Source organism: Hemicordylus capensis, chromosome 6, assembly GCF_027244095.1.
Source record: "Hemicordylus capensis ecotype Gifberg chromosome 6, rHemCap1.1.pri, whole genome shotgun sequence".
Classification (NCBI taxonomy): domain Eukaryota; kingdom Metazoa; phylum Chordata; class Lepidosauria; order Squamata; family Cordylidae; genus Hemicordylus; species Hemicordylus capensis.
In genome coordinates, this window is record NC_069662.1 from 138385219 (window position 1) to 138406794 (window position 21576).

Genomic DNA, 21576 nt, shown 5'->3' on the forward strand with positions numbered 1-21576 from the left:
CTGCCAACTCCTGCTTAGATGACCTTATCCAGATAAGTCAGAGGTGCTGTGTCAGGGGTTCTCGAGTCCATGAAGTGGGGAGATAACCGGTTCTTGAGGGAGTGGTAATAGCCCGGATGGAACAGGTGCGCCGCTTGAGGGTACTCCTGGTTTTGTCTCTGTTGCTGGAGGCCCAGTGGCAGCAGTGGCTAGGAGTGCCTATTTTCAACTCAGGCTTGTTCACCAGCTACAGCCCTTTCTGGACACAGATAGTCTGAGCACGGTGATCCATGCTCTGGTAGCTTCCAAACTGGACTATTGTAATGTGCTCTATGTGGGGCTGCCCCTGAAGATGGTTTGGAGGCTGCAACTAGTGCAGAATGCAGCAGCAAGACTGCTGATGGGTACTTCTGGCTAGATGCACATCACACCGGTCTTAAAGGAACTATACTGGTTGCCAATTTGACACTGAGCCCAATATAAGGTTTTAACATTGACTTATAAAGCCCTGAACAATCTGGGCCCCAAATACCTGAAGGAATGCCTTCTCCCATATAGACCTGCCCATCAGTTAAGATCTGTAGGAGAGGCCCTCTTGGTAGTGCCACCATTGCCAGCAGTTAAAGGGGTAGGGCACGTGAGAGGGCTTTCTCTGTGGTGGCCCCTAGGTTGTGGAATGCCCTCCCCTCTGAGGTATGCCAAGCTCTGGCATTGTGTACATTCAGGAGAATGGTGAAGATACACTTCTTTACCCTGGCCTTTGTCTAGAGATGTAGTGGTTCTTCCCCTCTCAGGCACTATATTTTTTTACTGTATTTTTGATTTTATGATGTTGAATTTTAATTATGTTTTATATTGGTTTTATTGTAACCCGTTCCAAGACCTTTGGGTATAGGGCAGGCAAGAAATGTAATTAAATTAAATTAAATTAAATTAAACTGGAAGCAATGCAGCAATGATAGACTGTAAAAGTAGTCATTTTTTCAGATGATTATTATTATTGATGATGATAAATGATAAATATTAAATAATATATTCATACATAAAATATATAATAGTAATTACTACTAAAATAAATATTACTATAATAATTGATGATGATGATAATTTGTTGTATTCTATCTAGTAATCTTTTACATTTTGTTGTTGAGGAGTTTGTCCCAATAGGGATCCTGTAGAGAGTGAGTGGGGTGGAGTCAGAAAGGAAAAAAGAGGGGAAAGGAGAAGGAGAACATGGAGTTGTTTCTGAACAAACCCTTAGTTAAATCTACATAAGTTTACTTTGTGTTTATGAGGGAAACAGCTACAAAACATAATTGTAGATGGTCGCGCTGCCTGCCATCTTCCCCTTTAATGTCCCAGGTACCTACCATGGTATTGGGAGCAGGAGCCCATCCAGGAAGGAAGGTCACCTTGCTGGGACACTCCCCCTCCTGAAACCTGCTTCACCTGTGCACTGCTTTCTTCAACCATTATTCTGAAACAGCATAAGGACAATAGGCATGTTCCTTTCTTGTCTCAAACCATGGCCGTGGTAGTGGGGGAGTTGGAAGGAGGCAGGGGGTCATTTAAAAAGTAAGTGGCACATTTTGTCACTAGAAGGACTAAAATTATGGGCTAGTTTAGACTGTACTTTCTCTGACCAGCTCACCCCATGTCATAAGGACATGAACATTCCTTGAACACACATGCATCTACATGTGCTACACATGCATCTACTCATTGTGCTTTTTCTTAATTGTGTAGGCGATTTGTATGAACCACTTTTCTACAGGCAAATACTGTACTATTTAAAGATAGAATTTACCATATGTAGAAGGGTGGTTTGGATGAACCACATCCTCATGGGATTAGGGAACAGCATGCAGGGGAGACATATGGGGCAGGCCAGTTGGAGAAAGCATCACCTGAACTAGCTCTATACATTATCCAGACACAGAACATTGGTCCATCTAGCTTATTATTTTGACTGGCAGGAGCTCTCCAGAGTCTTAAATAGAAGTCTCATCAAATGCTACTTGGTCCTCTTAAACTGGAAATGCTAGGGATTGAGCCTGGAACCTTCTGGATGCAAAGCATGCGTTCTAATTACTCAACTGTAGCCCCTCCTTGAAACCAGTAAGTCTGAAGCAGCCATACTGAAACATAGGATCTTTTTAATTGCAAGTGGCTACATCCATTTCTGGAGGTAAATGGCCTTAAAACAGTGGTGTATATGCTGATAACCTCCATTCCCAACTACTGTAATGCACTCTACATGGGGCTGCCTTTGTACATAGTCCAGAAACTACAATTGGTACAGAATGCGGCTGCCAGACAGGTCTGTGGGACAACCCAAAGGGACCATACAACACCAATTTTGAAAAAAAATGCACTGGCTGCTGATACGTTTCCAAGTGAAATAAAAAGTGCTGGTTATAACCTATAAAGCTCTTAATGGCTTGGATACAGGGTACGTAAGAGAGCGCCTTCTTTGTCATGAAGCCTGTGGCCTATTAATATCATCTAGAGATGTTTGGTTATGGTTGCTGCTGGCTTGTTTGGTGGTGACTCAGAACCGGGCCTTCTCTGTGGCTTCCCTGGGGCTGTGGAATATGCTCCCTGTTGAAATATGAGCATCTCCTCTGTTTTCTTTTAGGAAGACCCTCAAGACGTACCTGTTTTCTCAGGCTTTTAACTGAAAATTTCAAACTATTTTATGTGTTTTTATCTTGAGAGAGAGTTTCATTCTGTTTTGTGTATTTTAACTGTTTTTATATTGTTTTACATTTGTTGTGTTTTTTAATTTGTATGCCATACACACACACACACACACACACACACACACACACACACATTCAATCAGGCAGTTTAGAAATATGATAATACAATAAATAAATAAATAAAATAAAATAAAATAAGAACTTTTGAAGGGATGTGGAGAACCCATCTGAGAAGATTATTCAATATTTCTCCTTGGGGAAAATTATCTTTGAATTTTGAATTCCTCTTTTTGTGTGACGATTCTTACCCACCAGCCACAGTAATTATGAATATTTCCACCTGCAGCTGTGGCCAATATCACTGGGTTACATTCTAAGGTGTTGTTCAGTGAGCAGAAGAACTTCAGATAGCATAAGGGATGGGGGGATCACCAATCCATCCTTCCCACTGCACTCTCTCCATTCCCCAAAACTGACTCCTGAAAGGAACCTTCAGGGCTGCAGCAAAAAAACCCTTTCTTCATGGAATGAGCTTTTAGGATACACCCCATAATATTTATAGGTGGACAAAGACACAGTGTACTTATATATATAACTATCTCAAGTTTTGTTCTTCATGCTTTGATGTTTCTCTTAGTAGATAAGACTTCCTTGTGTAAGGAAAGAAGCCATGCTTGTAATGAGACCCATATTCCAGATCAAGAGCTCTGCAGTAATGCATCTAAGATCTCCTCCAGTGCTCCTAACAGAGGATTCTGTCGTAAGATTTATTGAATATAGCATTTTAATAACATTGGCTGTCAATTTGACTAAATGTACTAGAAGAAGTCCTATTGAAATTTAGTAGTCTTTTAGAGTACCAGCAGGTTTTAAACCAGTGGGAGGGGGTGATTGCTCTCTGTCCTTGCTTTCAGGCTTCCCAGATGCACCTGGTTGGCTATCTACTGCATGAAGCAGGATGCTGGACTGGATGGGCCTTTGGCCTGATCTAGCAAGTCTTTTCTTTTGTTCTTAGTAACTCCTTAATAGTACTACTGACTAATATAGTCAAATATACTGAGTAATATGGACAATTAATGCCAGCCATTATTTGGTATAACTGTCCCATAGAAGTAACAACAGGAAGATTTATTTGTATTTGTAGTTATAGTCTTTCTGTGATATGAACATATTCTTCTGAACATTTGGGGATGATCTCTGCTTTCTTTTCCTGTGGGCTAGAACATCATTGTGTTGGAAGGCAGGAAAATTCAAATGGGCATTTTGGAAGGAGCTTAATGAATAGGGAAGAGCAGAGAAGGAATTCTTGAGCATCCAGCTCTTACATGACATCACATCAGTTTTGCATCCAAGAAGCTGATCAGGACAGACCTGTTTAGCTTTGTGTCAGCAATGCTGCAACATTCGAGTAGGGATGTGCACAAATCAATGTTTGCAATTAGATTCAAGTACAAATCAAACAGCAAAAACCTTGAATGGATTCACTGAGAACAGCCAGCTTGGCTGGCTGCCTCAATGAATCAGCCTCAAATAATTCAAATCGATTTGAGTGATTCGGCCGCCATTTTGAGAGGCCTGTTTTGCTGGGGAAACAGGCCTTAAGATGGCACTTTTTTCTGGGGAGAACTGGTCTTCCAGTTGGTATAGGTGGGTAGACCAGCCCTCCACTCCAGACTTATATGAATCTCTCCATATACTTGTCATACTCATCCAATTCTCTGACTTTCTTGATTTCAAAGAGGTTACCCTCTACAGCAAACCACCTAATGGTGCAGCAGCAAATGACTTGCCTAGCAAGCATGAGGTTGCCGGTTCAAATCCCTGCTGGTATGTTTCCCAGACGATGGGAAACACCTATATTGGACAGCAGTGATATAGGAAGATGCTGAAAGGCATCATCTCATACATGGGAAATGGCAATAATAAACCCCTCCTATATTCTACCAAAGAAAAGCCACAGGGCTCTGTGGTCGCCAGGAGTCAACACCAACTCAACGGCACACTTTACCTTTACCCTCTACAGCAAGAAGAGAAATCTGAGAGTCACTGAGAATACTCTGAGGAAGCACTCTTAGCTCCAGACAATCCTACTCCAGACCTTTATGACCTTGAATAATTAATTAATTAATTAATTGAATGCATCCAAATAACAGTTTAGAGAATGTTGCATGTCCTGTATCGGGGAAGAGCAGAGAAAGCAATACATGTAACAGCTTCATAATGAACACAGCACAATAAACATTTGCTTCAAAAGGGGCTACATCATTGTTTCTCTTATTCAGTTCAGCAGGTCGGCAATTTTAAGATTCAAGTGTGTGACTGGAATTCAAATATATCGGAACATGTTTCCTGGATGCTTATGAAAGAATTACATGAACCTGATTTTAAATCTGTTCTTCTGAAAGACAGAAGCAATGACACCAATGGTAATAAAACTAAATTAATATGTATTTATCTGCTGATCTGAAAAATGTGATAACAGTTTTGAAAATGTATCAAAGCACCATTATTAATCTAGAATGAAAAACTGGGTAAGTTTTAGATAAAGATAAGTCCTTTCAATGAAAGGAACATGAATTTGAGTGATGATAATCAAGGTTTCCCCCTACTTTTCATTTGCTCGTTGCTAAATTTTAATTAATTGTTGTTACATTTTTTCCTGCTGTCTTGGGAAGAGACTTTATCCTGTTCTCCTGGGGGTCTAAAGTGCCTGAAACATACTACTCTGATCCTTTTGTCACAGCAGTAGAAGTGATAAGATGATAATTTTCTATTCATTATGACAGAAAAATGTTTTTCATTATTCAGTGATATTTTCTACCAAAACTAAGTATATGTTTGGAACAATGTAAAAAAAATTAAATAATAAAAGCTAAATGAGTTAGATGGGTCAATGGTGTGACCCAGTGTAAGGCAACTTCATATGTTTAAACTGCTCTAAGGTCAGAGAAAAGAAAGTAGCTCTTCATAACTGCTGGGAGGTTCCAGCAAATGTGCTGGTACCAAAAGTTTAAAACTGATTCAGTCCATCTTTGTTTGATAGCTCAAGTACAGAGCAACTTTTCTTATTATTAACAACATTTATTTCCTTCTCTCCTTGAACAAGCTCTGATTGGTATACCAGGATGTCAATTACTAGTATTTTATTATCATAACAATCCCGTAAGGGATGTTATTTAATTGTGTGTGTGTGTGTGTGTGTGTGTGTGTGTGTGTGTGTGTGTGTGTGCATGTATGTATGTGAAAATAAAGAGGAAGTGAAACTGGCCCAGGTCACTCAAAATGCTTCATGGCTGAACATAAAGGAAAAGCAGAGATTAGTTTAATAAATGAAATGTCATATGTTAATCTCAAAAATACCTTGTATTAAGGTTCAACTTTGCAAACAAAAGTTCCTTTCTAAGCTTGTTCAATCCCATGCCCCCCACTAAATAGGGAGTACGAAATTAAATAATGATTTTATTTTATTTATTTTATTGTTAGATTTATATACTGCCTTTCATTAAAAACAATCTCAAGGTGGTTTACAAAAGTTAAAACACATAATAAAAATGAATTAAAAGTATTTAACTAAAAATATAAAAACAATCTGATATTAAAATATATAATATACAAATACAGAAAACTATACACGGATAAAAACACACAGAAGCAGCAATAAAACAATCATTTAAAGGCCTGGATAAAAAGCCTAGATTTAAAGAGCTTTCTAAAAACTGTGACAGAGTCTGAGGAGCGAATGGCCACTGGGAGAGCATTCCAAAGCCTGGGGGCAGCAACAGAGAAGGCCCTGTCCCGAGTGCATGACAACCTAGCCTCCCTCATTGTCGGCACCTAGAGCAGAGCCCCCTCAGATGATCTCATCAAGTGGGCAGAAACCCTTAGGAGCAGGCGGTCCCTCAGGTATCCCGGGCCCAAACCATTACGGGCTTTAAAGCTCAAAACCAGCACCTTGAATTGGACCCGGAAACACATTGGTAACCAGTGCAGCTCTTTCAAAACAAGTGTGATGTGATCACACCAGGCAGCTCCAGATAGAACCCTAGCTGCCGCATTTTGTACAAGCTGCCGTTTTCGGATATTCTTCAAGGGCAGCCCCACGTAGAGCACATTGCAGTAATCCAGCTGTAACGTGACTAAGGCATCGGTAACTGTGGCCAGATCTGCCTTCTCGAGAAAGGGATGCAGCTGGCGCACTAGCCGAAGCCGTGCAAAGGCACCCCTGGCCACCGCCTCCACCTGAGCTTCCAAAAGCAGAGCTGGGTCCAGTAGTTCCCCCAAGCTGCGTACTTGCTCCTTCAAGGGGAGTGCAACTCCATCCAGAACTGGTAAAATCTCCTCATCCCGATTGGCTCTCCTACTGACCAACATTACCTCCGTCTTGTCTGGATTCAGTCTCAGTTTATTAGCCCACATCCAGCCCATCACGGCCTCCAATCCCCGATTCAGAACATCCACCGTCTCCCTAGGATCCGGTGACAAGGAGAGATAGAGCTGAGTGTCATCCGCTTATTGCTGACAACTCAGTCCAAGTCTCTGGATGACCTCTCCCAGCGGCTTCATGTAGATGTTAAACAGCATGGGAGACAAAATTGAACCCTGCGGGACCCCACAGGCCAATGGCCACGGGGCTGAGCAGTAGTCCCCCAGCACCACCTTCTGGACCCTCCCCCCAAGAAAGGAATTACCATACTCAAGAGGCGGCCCAGAAGGATACCATGGTCGATGGTATCGAATGCCGCTGAGAGGTCCAGCAGAACCAACAGGGACGCACTCCCCCTGTCTAGTTCCTGGCGAAAGTCATCCACTAGATTGACCAAGGCAGTTTCAGTCTCATATCCGGGACTGAAATGATGACTAGATTATATGATGACTAGATTATTCTACTTTGAAACAAATATGATTGTAGAATGAACATTTTTTCATACTCACTGATATGATAAACTTTCCTCTGACTTTGACTGGCTTTTAAAAATCTGTTGATTTCTATTTTCTGTGTCACTAAACTCTTCCAGTTCAGGGTGGTAGAAGCCGTATTGAAATTAATGGTAACAGATTCCAAGGAGGTAGCTGTGTTGATCTGTTCCAGCAAAACAAACAAACAAAAAAAAAGTAGATTTGGAGCTCCTTAAGGGATGGTTTTTCTACCAAAGTTGCTACTGGACTGAAGAAGAATCTTCCTGTCACGTGTTAACTTAATTCTCCTAATGTTAAGAGATCTGTTACCTGCTTGTTTATAGTATTTTCAGTTTTGTTTCTCTCCTGCTGTCATAACTGGCAACTTTGCTGGATTTCATTACCTATTAGCAGTTTGCAAATATCTTGGACAATGACAGAGTTATAGAATAAGGACACCATTATTCATTCATTCATTCAATTTCTATACTTCTCTTCCAAAAATAGCTCAGGGCAGTTCACACAGAGAAATAATAAATAAATCTCCCTGGCCCCAAAAGGCTCACAATCTAAAAAGAAACATAAGATAGACACCAGCAACAGTCACTGGAGGTACTGTGCTGGGTGGATTACTGTGCTGGGTGGATTAACAACACATTGAATTCTGCAGTTAAAATATTCATCACTCAGCAGAGAGTGGGACCCTGTTTTACTATTATTTTTGCAAACTTATTTTCTTCATCTCAGTTGTTAAAAAAACACCCCAACAACAACAACCCAGCAACATGGTTTTTATTCAACTCTTGCAGATTACATTGGCTTTCTCAAATTTGAAAAAAACAACCCATAAATAACACATTCTTCCATCCCAATAAGTGGTTGTATTCAAGCTTCTGTTTCTCTGAGTACACTTCACGTATTTGCTATGAAGCCTTCATACTTAATTCATGTGGAAAGTACTTTCCACTTGAATTTTGAACCTTAGTCTATGGTACACAATCCTCCTTGGCTGCTTATCTGATAAATGCAACAAATAAATGTTGTTCAGTTTACAGATAAGTTCTGTGCCAGATTTTCCCTTGGGCTCCTGTGTTCTATAGAAAGCTGTTGCTGAGATCCATAAAAGGGCCATTGCATAGGTTATTCATTACATGTGTATCCTCCAAGGAAGCTCAGGCTCTCTTTCCATTGGCTCTCTTTCAATTGTATTCTTATGGCAACCCTGTGAGATTGGTTAAGCTAGAAATTATGATTACTCCAAAGTCATTCTATAAGCTTCATGACCAACTGCGAATTTGAACCTACATTTCTCTGGTCCTCCTCCAACATGTTAACTGCAACTCCATACTGACGTCTTTACTAGCCAATAGAAATATATGTTTATATCCCATTGAGGCTAGCATAAGGCCTAGTCTTCTACAGTATATAACTAGTTCGTAGTGTTTAAGAAGCTTCTTTCCTTATCTAAGGAAGCTCTCAGTCTAGGAGTCTCATTATAAATGCCATGGATTGGGGAAAATTATTTGAATAACCAATCACATGGAGACAGCTGAGAATTACTTCCATGTGGCAGAGAACTGTAGTAGCTAAAATGCGATTGACTTGCTATATAAATCAGCCTTGAGCATAAGGGTTTCCATGCTGATCCAGTGGCAACCAGAGGTGCAAGACTTGGAGATTTATGTGGCAGTATAACCAAGTAGGGGATTAAGTCAGTCTTGTGATATAAATTGTCTCCTTTGCTAAGCAGGGTTTACCTTGGTTTGCATTTGGATAAGCATACATGTGAGCATTTTCTGCTGTACAGTATTCCCCTTAGGGGATGGAACCATAGCTCAGTGGCAGAGCATCTGCTTTGCATGCAAAAGGTCCACTTTCAATCCCTGGCATCTTCAGGTAGGGCTGAGAAAGACTCCTGCCTGAAACCCTGGCGTCAGTGTAGCTGCTAGTCAGTGTAGATGGCACTGAGACCAATGGTCAGTGTGAGGCAGCTTCCTATGCTCTAGATTCATCTGCCAAGCTACATACGTACAGCCACTGTATGCAGCTCCTACCACACACAGACATCATTTCTCAGTGGATGCTTTAATGTGCAAAACAATCCCCACAGAATAGTGTAATGAAAGTACCTACAAATCAGACTCATGTTATCCTGAACCAAGTGTTACCCTTTGGGCATGCAAGTTGGTTTATCACAGCATTTATTCAACCCAGATTGACCTATAAACTCCATCTTTTAAAATGGTAATCATAATCAAGGGAAAGTTTACTGACAGCTACAAAATGAGATGCAAGGTCCTGCTCTGAATGAGCTTCAAGGATACAGCTGTCTAGAAGCAGAACTCTCTAATAAGAACTTTCAGTATACAGATGCATACAAATGAGCAAGATTAGAAAACCTGCCTGAATAAAACCTGATCTTTTATCCTAAATCCAATCTCCTCAGTACAATTGGAGAGGGGGCTGTAGCTCAGTGGCAGAGCATGTGCTTTGCATGCAGAAATATCCAGGTTCAAGTTGTGGAAACTCCAGGTAGGGTTGGGAGGGACTCCTTTCTGAAATCCTGGAGAACTGTTGGCAGTTAGTCTAGAATACTGAGCTAAATGGTCTGACTCAGTATAAGGCAACTTTCTGTCTTATCTGTAACCTGCTTGGTCTCTCAAGTTGCTGAAAAAGGCAATTCAGATAGTGATGGAACCTTCTTTAATAGTAATAACACAATATTGCCCATTGTGTGCCCTAATATTGGGTGCAAAAGAATTTTGCATTAAGTTGAATATCCAGATTTCTTAAGGAGCCACAATCTTGTCTTAGTATATTGGTGTGCACAGTGGGTTGCTGGTTGAACTTTCTGTTTTTTTAATCATGACATTTTGATTTTGAAAATAAAACCATTGGCTGACATGGGAGGAAAATACTCAAAGTAGTCCATTGAAATTAAAAGGACAAGTTAGGCATTCCTAACTTGTCCTTTTAATTTCATTAGGACTACTTTGAGTGATTTTCCTCATCATGTTAATAATTAAGAATACAAAAATATCGCATTACAAAACATTACCTACCAAATCACTGCACATTAACGGGAAAGAACCAGAAGAAATGGGGGGGCAAACATCCAGCTTGTAACTGACAGTTTTGCATTAGAGCATTATCAGAAGAAATAGTGAACTCTGTCAGAATGGAATGTGTCTAGAATCTTGAAGATTTTCCACATAGGAGATAAAGAACATGGTGCAATAAAATCTTTTTAAAAGTTAGGATCCATTTTCTACTATGAGAATACTCATGAGAGCAATGTTAAACACCCCAAGGGGTGGCTGCACATAACCATTTCCCCCATGGTCACAAACGGCAGTATATAAGTAATCACATGAGAAGATCATCTGCAGAAGCCACCGTGAAGAGAATTTCACTATGGCTCTGTTTCCCCCACATTTCCAACTGGTAGAATTATCCTCCTCATATTGCCAGATAGCAAACTTAAGCAGTTTCCTATATGTTTTATATATCTTATTTTCAGAATTTATATCTGTCTTCTTGCCATAGATCAAGCCTACTGACAAAAACAACAAAACAATATAAGCAATAAAACAACCAGTAAATATGCAACAAAAAATGCCCCAGATAAAAAAGAGCAGTAAAACAGCTCCAGTAACTAATATTTATGTGTATATTGTTATTAAGAATGTATATACCACTTTTCAACAAAAAGTTCAACAGCAAATGGAAAAAAATGGGGTGTGTGTATCAACTTATTGATATAACTATAATACTGTATTTATCAATGTATTGATCTTATATTTTTTCTTTGTTTTCTTTTTAAATGTCTCTATTGGATTAAAAATAAAATAGTTCCACATTAAAAGAGGGGAAATCAGATTACATGAAAGCAATTAAATGCCATTAAAAGTTCAAAGATAACCAGACCGACTTTGTGCCTAAAAGATAGTAACGAAGGCACCAGGGAATATACCTTGAAAGAGAGGTCCACCATGTGGATGCTTCCACTTTAAAGGCTCTATCTCCAGTAGCCACCTGCCCAACTTCAGAAGGCGGGGCACCCAGAAAAGAATCTTGGATGAGGATATTAAGGCAGTGCATGTGCAAATGGTGGTCTTTCAACTACTCAGGTCCCAAAGGCATTAGGGTTGCAAAAGCCAAGACCAGTACCAACAGCATGGTTGCATAGATATCATGTTAAACCAGCACAGGATACATGGTCACATGTAGCTACTGAATAGTTGCTTCCATAGAAGGGCCATCACCACACCTTGGTGTATTTCTACAAGCCCTAGTTGTGGAACCTGGGCAATAGGAGAGAAGGAAGAGGTATATATAAAAGCACAGAGGGGGGTCTGTGGTTTGTACAACTGCTGGAGCTCAAGAGTAGCAAATAATCAATAATAATAGGAAGCTGCCTTATACAGAGTCAGATCATTGTTCCGTATAGCTCAGTATTGCCTCTACACTGATTGGTAACTGCTCTCCAAGGTGTCAGGCAAGAGTCTCTCCCAACCCTACCTGGAGATGCTGGGGAGTGAAGCTAGGACCTCAGATGCCCTTTCACTGAGCTATGGCCCCATCCCCTAAGTGGAATACCTTACAGTGCTCACGTGTAGTCATCCATCCAAATGCAAACCAAGCAAGACTCTACTTAGCAAAGGAGACCATTCATGCTCGTCGCTACTGCAAGACCAGTTCTCCTCCATATTAACAAACATGAGTCTCTAACAGCAGAGGGCTGCGGAAACCTTTGCTTCAGGCACTGTTTTTCTGTGAACAAGAAGGGCTGTCCAGGCTGAACATTTCTGGCTGAGTTCAGGCTGAGCTGAAGAAGAGGTCAAAGAGCCATGGCTTCTACGGGATCAAAAATGCCAGAATGCTAAAGATGTGATTGCCTTACATTTCTGCTGCCTTGCCAATCAACTTAAATTAGCATTGACGGTTGATACACTTTAGTGCCAAGGTCACATTAAATTACATGAAGGAAGATGGAGTGCAGTGCAGTGCAATATGGGAAACTGAATAACATGCACAGCAGGTCAGCAGCAAGAACAGAACTGCCTGACCTCATTTCAGAACCTACCATTCCTTCTTTGACTGCAGTGCCATCTTCTTTTCTTTTTGATGTAAACTTTTCCCAGAACAAGCTCTGTATTTAGTATCCAAACTGCTATTCACAGAAGATGAAGGGTGAAGCATTATATACTTACTAATCATGGGGGAATGGTTCATAGCAGATTTTAACTAGCGACTTCTTAAAATACTTAGATTGCCCAATGATTGTGGAGTAAAAAGCGATGATATATTTTATAAAGAACAAGTGACTCTTTTTATTCCTGATAGATAAAAGAGAATATGGAGGATGTAAGTAATCTCTTAGACCTCTATAGAAATGCTTTTATCGGGAGCAAAAGGTCAAGAAGAGCTGAAATTGGTTTCTAGCTTTAACTGTAAACTAGTGTGCTTCTGCAACCTGGATGCACAATATTCCAGCTAACACTTTGCTCTGGAACTGTTGTACAGATACTGGTCAGAACTTGTAACTCCTAGCACTTTCTGCAGAAAGGAAGAATTTTTTGTTTTAAATTATTCCCTTAAAAACAACAAAAGTGTGTGTAAGTAAGTGTGTGTCTGTCTGTCTGTCCATCTCACATCAAGACAGAAAACAGCCAGATCCAGACAAGATTACTAGACATCATGATTCTACAGAAAATTGGAGTTAGCCAGCAAGGTGGCAGTTTGGGTCTTTAAACCTCAGTATCCATAATAGTACATTTAACATACCATATTTACTTGAATCCAAGATTATGTTTCCCCCCAGGTTCTTTGAGGTTAGAAATAGAGGTGTTTGTCTTAAATTTAGCATCCTCTTCCTTTAGGGTCAATACAGGCTTAACCTGTATTTAATCTCTATTTTTAAGGGGGCTGTCTTAAATTAAGAGTTGCCCTCTATTTGGGCAAATTCAGTAATTGTATTCAAGTGGAACCACTCATTGAGGCTCTCTACACGAGCAGTGTGGAGAGCCTGCAGCAGGGTTGTGGGGAGAGCGGGCTTGACCCTCTCTCCCTGCACACGAGCAGTCAGCTTGCCCTGGGCAGCTGGATTGGCTGCCCACACAATTACTGACTCCATCATGGAGTTGGCTGGGACGGCGGAGATCAGAGGAGCATTCTAGGTAGTGGCATTGTTGGGCAGAGCACAGAGGCAGTAAATGAGCCACAGATGCAGCTCGTCCCACTCACCCCTCCCTTTCCTGGCCTCTCCTGCTACCATGTTAACCTCAGGCATGTCTGTTTCTCATTCACCTGGGTTGGGGAACCGGGTGAATGAGCAGCCTGCACACCTGGGGTTAGCATGGTGGCAGGGGAGGCAAGACAGAATGAGGTCGCTGGGGTGGGGATGAGCTGGAGTGGATGAGCTGCAGCTTGTTTACTGTCCTCATGCTTTGCCCATACAGGCTGCTACTGGATGATAGATGTTGTCCAACAACATCTGGAGACTCAAGTTTAAATGGTTGGGTGATGGGATTGTAGCTTCTTCTTTTCGTGCATGAATTCCCCCGATGCCCTTTAACATGACTCAGCATTACATTGACCACTGTTGCCCATCGTTAGCACAAACCCAATAGTGCTCCTAAGCCAGTTTTTGGAAGCCTGAGTTCCAAAACCTATAGTCTGCTCCCAGTTTCATTAGTTTACTTAGCGGCTGATTTAACATGATTTTGAACCAACCAGTCGACTAAGTCCTAGGGCAGTGAGTGGACTAGGGATCTGAAAGATTAGATCCTTTTGCTTTACTGATTTTTTTTAAAGACAGCTGTGTTAATTCCCAGACCAGCCCCCTTCCCAGGTTTCTGAGGTAACCCTTATATACGCATTGCAATCCTTAGGCTTATTTCATTTCTACGGCTCGTTGATTTCCAAGCAACTAAGAGTTTGGATAACTTTGCTTATTCAAGACCTATTAAAGTTATGGCCTTTAGAGTAGGTGTATCTCCTTTTAAACTACAGGAATCCTATAATTTATTTCCAAAAGAAACTAATGGAGAGACTTTCTTTTTCAGACTGCTGTAAGTGGGTGCAAGATAATGACAACACAAAAAGTGCTTTATACAAAATCATGTCCCTGAATGGCTCAATGTGTTACTGCTTTGGTGAGAAATGTAACTTTTCATTTTCTTACTTCTTGAGGGACAGCAGCGTTCTCAAAGCAGTACTTTATACTAATCAGGTAAGGAAACATTTGCAACTGAAATTCATCTTCACTTGAAAAGACAGACTTGCTCTTGCAAAGTGCACCCAGTATCTCTTCCCATCTGATTCACTGGGAAAGGGAAATAAAGCTTTTCTATAAGCTTTTAAAAGGCAGCATTCTAGAATATTCTGTGGAACCAGTTCTTTCTGCATTTACAATAGTGAATAGGGATGTGCAAACTGGTTCGAATTCAAACCAGTTTGAATTCGAACCAGGGTGGTTCGAAGGTTCGAATTTGAACCAAACCAGCCATCAGGTTAGAGCTGCAGGTTTGAATTCGAACCAAACAGGGTGGTTTGATTAGAACTGGTTTGAAGCTCCAAAAGTGGGTGGGGTGGTATCTGGCACCCATGGGTACCTACAAGCCAAACCCCAAAGCAATTGAACACTCGTACCATTTTTTATGCATTTATGAAATTTATTTTTAATTTTTTCTCATAGGGTATAATGGGACCTGAACCAGCCCATTATCCCCTATTGTGGAGCACCTAGAGGCACAAAAGTGGGGTGGGTGGTAGGTATTCAGGGGTGCCTACCACCCACAAAACCCCAAGGCAATTGGACACTCCTCCGATTATTGGTGAATTTTAAAAGTATTTTTGAATTCCTCATAGGGAATAATGAGGATTGCAGCAAATGCATAGCTTCACGTCGGGGGGCGGGGGTGTCCTAGAGCAGAGTGTTGTGGGTGGTAGTTCCCAAGGTGGGCAAGGAAGCTATCAGAATTATTTGAAAGGAATTGGGCAAAAGGCTGATTTTAAAGTGATTTTTGAAGTTTAAGGGTCTTTAAGGGTTTTCTCCATAAAGAAGCATGGAGGTGTCAGCAAATATATAACTTCATGTCGGGAGCAAAGGGGTGGCCTAGAGCAGAGTGTGGTGGGTGGTAGTGCCCAAGGGGAGCAAGGAAGCTATCAGAATTATTTGAAAGGAATTGGGCAAAGGGCTGATTTTTAAGTGCTTTTTGAAGTTTATGTGTCTTTAAGGTTAGCAATGAGAGTGGATTCATGGTTTGTCATTGAAAACCGTATATGCTACCAAAGAATCTACACTCAGAACACCTCAGAAACAACAAAACCCAGTACCCCCTGGGTTAGCAACCCATGGATGTGATTGGCACCCTCTGTGCACTAGACCACCACTCACTCTGGGCCACCCCAGCACCCCACAAGTGGCTTTAAGGTTTTTCTCCATAGGGAAGAATGGAGGTTTCAGCAGCCCCATAACTGCACTTGGGGGGGGGGTGCGGGGGTGGCCCAGAGCAAGGATGCCAACCACCCCCACGACGTGAAGTTATACATTTGCTGACACCTCCATGCTTCTTTATGGAGAAAAACCTTAAAGACCCATAAACTACAAAAAAAAATCAGCCTTTTGCCCAATTCCTTTCAAATAATTCTGATAGCTTTCTTGCCCACCTTGGGAACTACTACCCACCACACTCTGCTCTAGGACACGCTCCCCCCCCCCCCGCCCCGACGTGAAGCTATACATTTGCTGCAATCCTCATTCCCTGTGAGGAATTCAAAAATACTTTTACAGTTCACCAATATTCAGAGGCGTGTCCGATTGCCTTGGGGTTTTGTGGGTGGTAGACACCCCTGGGTGCCCACCACCCACCCCACTTTTGTGCCCCTAGGTGCTCCACAATAGGGGATAATGGGCTGGTTTGGGTCCCATTATACCCTATGAGAAAAAATAAAAATAAATTTCAAAAATGCATAAATATGGTACGAGTGTCCAATTGCTTTGGTGTTTGGGTGGTAGGTACTATGGGTGCCAGCTACCACCCCATTCACTTTTGGAGGTTCGAACTGGTTTGAAACGGTTCAAAACGGTTCTAATTCTAACCGAACCAGGAGGAGGTTCGAGCAAAACCAAAACCAAACCTCCCACTCCTGGTTCAAACCTGGTTTGAATTTGAACTGAACCGGGCAAACTGGTTTTGTGCACATCCCTAATAGTGAAGTTATGATGCTCTAATGCCCAGTAGGAAAGTTGGAAGACATGGCTCCAGAGACTGGCACCTGGAGTTTAAAACAAGGATTAAACAAGGATTTGGCAGGCAATTCCTACCACAGCACAGCATTTAGAAGAGTACCCTGCCTGCTACCCATAATTATTTCCTTTCCTCTCTTTTTAATGATAAACTAACATCATTGGAAGTGGTAGGAATATATCTGTAGACAGAATATGCATCCAGCTCCTTTACAGAGAGGGAGACTGGATAAATGAAGAACAGAAGGCTCCTAGCACCATGCTACATTTCCTTAACATCTCTGCAAAGGGGCTGCATGCAATGCCTGTGCCACTTATAACATGGATTCTTCACATCAGATTGCGTGCCTGCTCATCAGTGTCAGTTTCTGGCAGGAAACTGTTCATGTGATACGGAAGATCAGTGGGATAGCTGATATTATGCATTACAGTTCCTGTGTAGGAACGTAACGTAGGCACATGGGCATGTTTTTCCATGCTGGAAAAATAGCACATATAGTAACATATAGATAGGATTGGGCTGTGGCAGGTTTGGGCATTTCATAGCCTGGAGCTTTTCCTGACCTGCAAATTAAGTGTTGGCTACTGTAGTGATCAAAGGCAGAGGAGCACTGTCAGGAAAAAATGGCAACCATATGTACAGAAGTATCTGCCAGGCATGTAGTGTGATATCCAAATGATGTGAGCTGTGTCCCCGCTATTTTTTATTTTTACAAATTAAGCACTTCCAAAATTACAACCTTGTCCTTATCTGAAACACCATATAGGGGTCAGTGTATCCTGTAGCATCGATAAAGAATTTAATTAAAAATACGCTCTTTCCTTCTGAAAGTAATTAAAATTAGGTCAAAATTAGGTCGCGCCAGAGCCTAATCACTGAAGTTAGGCACATATGAGTTTAGCAGAGTCTCTCCTTTCTTTCTGCTTCCAAAAGTTACTGTGTAAAGGAGGTGAGAGATGGAAAGCTGTGCCTTGACATTGATTCATCTAGCCCAGTACTGTCTACTCTGAGATGCAGGAGCTTTCCATGGGCTGTGGGGGTGGGGGGGAGAGATATTTCCCAGCTTTTCTCCTTGAGATCAGAGGCAATGGGAGTTAAACCTAGGATCTTCCACACAGGATGAGCTCTAAAATAGATTGCTAGGCCTAAGATAAATAGCTCTCCAGGCAAGGTGTGTGCCCCTGCTATAGTTTTTCAGTGTTGCCACGTTTTACTGCTTAGCTAACTCAAGAAAGACAATACACTCAAGAAACTGTGAGCCACTAAGCTCAGCTTGGTGCCTCCTTCAAGTAGGTATCCTGGGTACCTACACAGAGGAGACATAGTTCAGTGGTGGAGGACATAATTCTCAGCCTCAGTTCTTTGCTGCAGCCTGCTCAGGGCTGACCTGTCCATTAAGCAGACCTAGGCAGTTGCCTAGGATGCCAAGCTGTGGGGGGTGCTGCTGCACCTACCGGTTGCCCATCTCATGGCCTCCTTCACCTCTGGCCCCACTGCCCATTCATTTGCATGCCCACAGCCCCCTCCATTGCCTGCCTGCCTGCCTGCCTGCTCACCTTTCTATCACACCCACTTCATCCAGCACTGCTGGCCTCTGCCTTTGCTAGGCCGTGAAGTGCTGCAGTGTGTTATAATGATATTGCAGTTCACTACAAACTGCCATTACACATTATAATGACATACTGAGGTGACATTATAATGTGTTGTAGTTCTTCAAGGCCCAAAAAAGGTCCAGTCTGGCAGCAGGGAATGTGGCAGCCACAAAGGCAGGCAGACGACTGAGTGGGCAGGTAGGAGGCAGTGCTGGGGGCAGGCAAGCGAGTGGGCATCTGGCAAGGATGGGCATCTCCATGTCTTCTGCCTCCCAGTGTGTGTGTGTGTGTGTGTGTGTGTGTGTGTGTGTGCGTGTGCACGCGCATGCATGCCAAAAACAGTTCAAGGTGTCTGTTATCACATTTAAAGCCCTAAACACTAACTGAGCAAAGAGGCACATTTTAAAAAGTGTTGATTCTCCTTAATGAGCAGGGGGCGAGCAACTGGCCCTATCCATCCCGCCAGTGGCTGTTGCTGGTGTCTACCTTATGTTTCTTTTTTAGATTGTGAGCCTTTTGGGACAGGGAGCCATTTTATGTTTTTATTTATATCTATGTAAACCGCTCTAGGAACTTTGGTTGAAAAGCGGTATATAAATATTTGTTGTATTTGTAAATGGCTTGGTCCCCAGGTTAGGGGTGTGCACGGTCCGGCAGTCCCCCGGTCCGGCACAGGGGGGGACTGTTACTTTAAGTGGGGGGGTAGTACTTACCCCCCCCCCGCCGCTCTTCCCCCTCCAGTGCTGGTCCTCTTTAAAATCTTCTTGGGGCAGCAGAGTTCCTCCCTGCCGCCCCTGCCCCCGTCGTTGTTCCCTAAGCCTTACAGAGACTAGCGCTAGCGGTTCGCATGCGCCCTGCACGGCGCGCATGCTTGTCTCTGTCGCTGGCGCATGCGCGCCGCATATGCCACGTCATGTCACGTGTGACGTATGCGGCGCGCACGCACCAGCAACGTAAACGAGCGCGCGCGCGCCGCGCAGGGCACATGCGCACCGCTAGCACTAGTCTCTGTAAGGCTTAGGGAACAACGACGGGGGCAGGGGTGGCAGGGAGGAACTCTGCCGCCCCAAGAAGATTTTAAAGAGGACCAGCGCTGGAGGGGGAAGAGCGGCGGAGGGGGAAGTACTACCACCACCCCCGCTTAAAGTAACAGTCCCCCACCCATCCGAACCTCCGGACCGCCGGACTTTCGAACCGGTCCGGAGGTCTTTTACAGTGTGCCCGGACCGAACCATGCACATTACTACCCCAGGTACCCTGTTTTATTTATTTATATCTATGTATAAAACTTGGGGAACTTTTGTTGAAGAAATATCCCAAACAGTATATATTAGTCGTATTCGTACCTTAGGAACCGTCTGCTCCCAGCTGAATCTATTCACTTGACTAGGTCAGCTGGGAGGGTTCTGCTCTGTGTGCCGACACCTGCTGAGGCCCATGTGTTGAGCATGTGGGACAGGATCTTTTCAGTTGTTGCCTGCATGACTCCCTTTCTTCCAGCCTTTAGAGTAAAGTGAACTGCCCTTTTTATCCAGGTTTTTGGCCAATGAGCTGTCCTTTGCTCTTTTTAACCTTATTATTAACCACCCTGGGACCTTAGGAGGCAGGGCGGTATATAAATATAACTAAATAAACATCCTTGGGCCAGCCCTGAACTTGCTTAGGCTGTTCATGTTTCTGTCATTATGCTCTTTTTGCAGTCAAAATGTAATTATTTTGTAGGTTTAGCAAGATTTGCCTTAAACATGCATCCACTAAGCAAAACAATTTACAAACATCTCCAGAAGACATACTTTTGAGTTGGTGCATGATGACTTGCCTTCAAGGTTGCTGCTGCTGTTGTTTTAACATAAGAAGCTGGGAAAAAATTTATATAACTTACAACCTATGGCACAGAGCTCTTCTTGACGAATGAGCAAGCCTACAAACATCAGCCAAAAATTGAGCCACAAAGGTACAAGGAACATAGTTTTGAGGATGGAAGCCAACAGAAGTGGTGAACTGCAGGGCAGTGTTCAGAACACAATGACACTTAGATGATCTATTACCAAATTACTTACTTTTTCTTCCCAGAAGGGGTGGAGAATGTTATCCAAACCTTTGTGACTGGAAAAGAGACAAAATGAGTCTCTCTGACCCGGAGCTATTATAACAAAAAGCAGGGGGCCTCTCACCTCCTGAATAAGTTCCAGTTCGGCCACAATCTAGATACTGAATCACTTCATTCCGTCCAATGAATTTTTTTTCTTTTTAAGAGTTTAGGTGAAATGATTTGAGGTCATACCAATTTCTAAGGAATTAGTCTATATTCATTACACAAACTAGTATAACTTTTGCTGGCTGTAACACCAACAAGGCTTCAAAGGACATGAACACTGAGACAGAACTGATTTTTTTTCTTCCAACCTACAAATGGTACTGAGACCAGTAACAAATTGAAGTAACTCTCAGGGCCCAAAGACATTTTGTTCTGTTCATGTTGTGCATGTAGAACCTGCAGCAATACTTTCAGGTTGTGTGATGTGATGCAATTTTTACTCTCTGGAAAAAGGTTTCCTCTCTGAAATGGGGAATTTCAGAGTCTAAGGCTTAGTAAGCTACCTTGGACTGTGAAGAACCACCAACTGCAGAAAGGAATTGGTGTGTACAACACTGGTTCTTGTGATGAAACCTCTGGCTGGCCAGGCTTGGTGTAAATATGAAGGAACATAGTCTGTGCCTTCTTACTTTATTTCATGTGCAAGTCTAGAATCAGATATGGCTGCCTGTGACACTAATTCAAATTGATATGTTAAAGGATGCCAAAGGACAGATAGTAACTGATTCAGAGAAGATCAAACAGAGATGGAAGGAGTATACTGAAAATCTGTACAGGAGGGAAGTCAACATCCAAGATACTCTAGAAGATATCCTCTACTTGCAAGAACCTCTAGTACAGGAAGATGAAATTAGATCAGCATTCCAGTCATTACCAAGTCAGAAAGCTACAAGAATTGATGGAGTAGCTATAGAAATATGGCAGGCAACAGAAGAAGAATCAATCAAGGCTCTAACCAAACTATGTCAGCAAATTTAGAGAATGGCACAGTGGCCAACAGACTGGAGGAGGTCAGTCTACATACCCATACCAAAGAAAGGAGACTTTAACATATT

General features: G+C 42.3%; 1 protein-coding gene across 12 annotated transcripts in view; it reads left to right on the forward strand.

Annotated features, from left to right (window-relative positions):
* The window catches only part of MALRD1 (MAM and LDL receptor class A domain containing 1), a 450491-nt gene that overhangs the window by 79579 nt on the left and 349336 nt on the right, over nucleotides 1-21576 (forward strand). For 10 of the 12 annotated variants that reach the window (XR_008310576.1, XM_053266536.1, XM_053266535.1 and 7 more), the window contains 3 exons: nucleotides 3319-3441; nucleotides 4964-5107; nucleotides 14645-14811. Coding sequence is in view for 11 of the 12 variants with exons in the window: in XM_053266536.1 (XP_053122511.1) it covers nucleotides 3319-3441; nucleotides 4964-5107; nucleotides 14645-14811 (434 nt within the window). In the remaining variant the exon portion in view is untranslated. The remainder of the gene's footprint in view (nucleotides 1-3318; nucleotides 3442-4963; nucleotides 5108-14644; nucleotides 14812-21576) is intronic. The other 2 variants (XM_053266532.1, XM_053266541.1) reach the window with 1 other exon arrangement.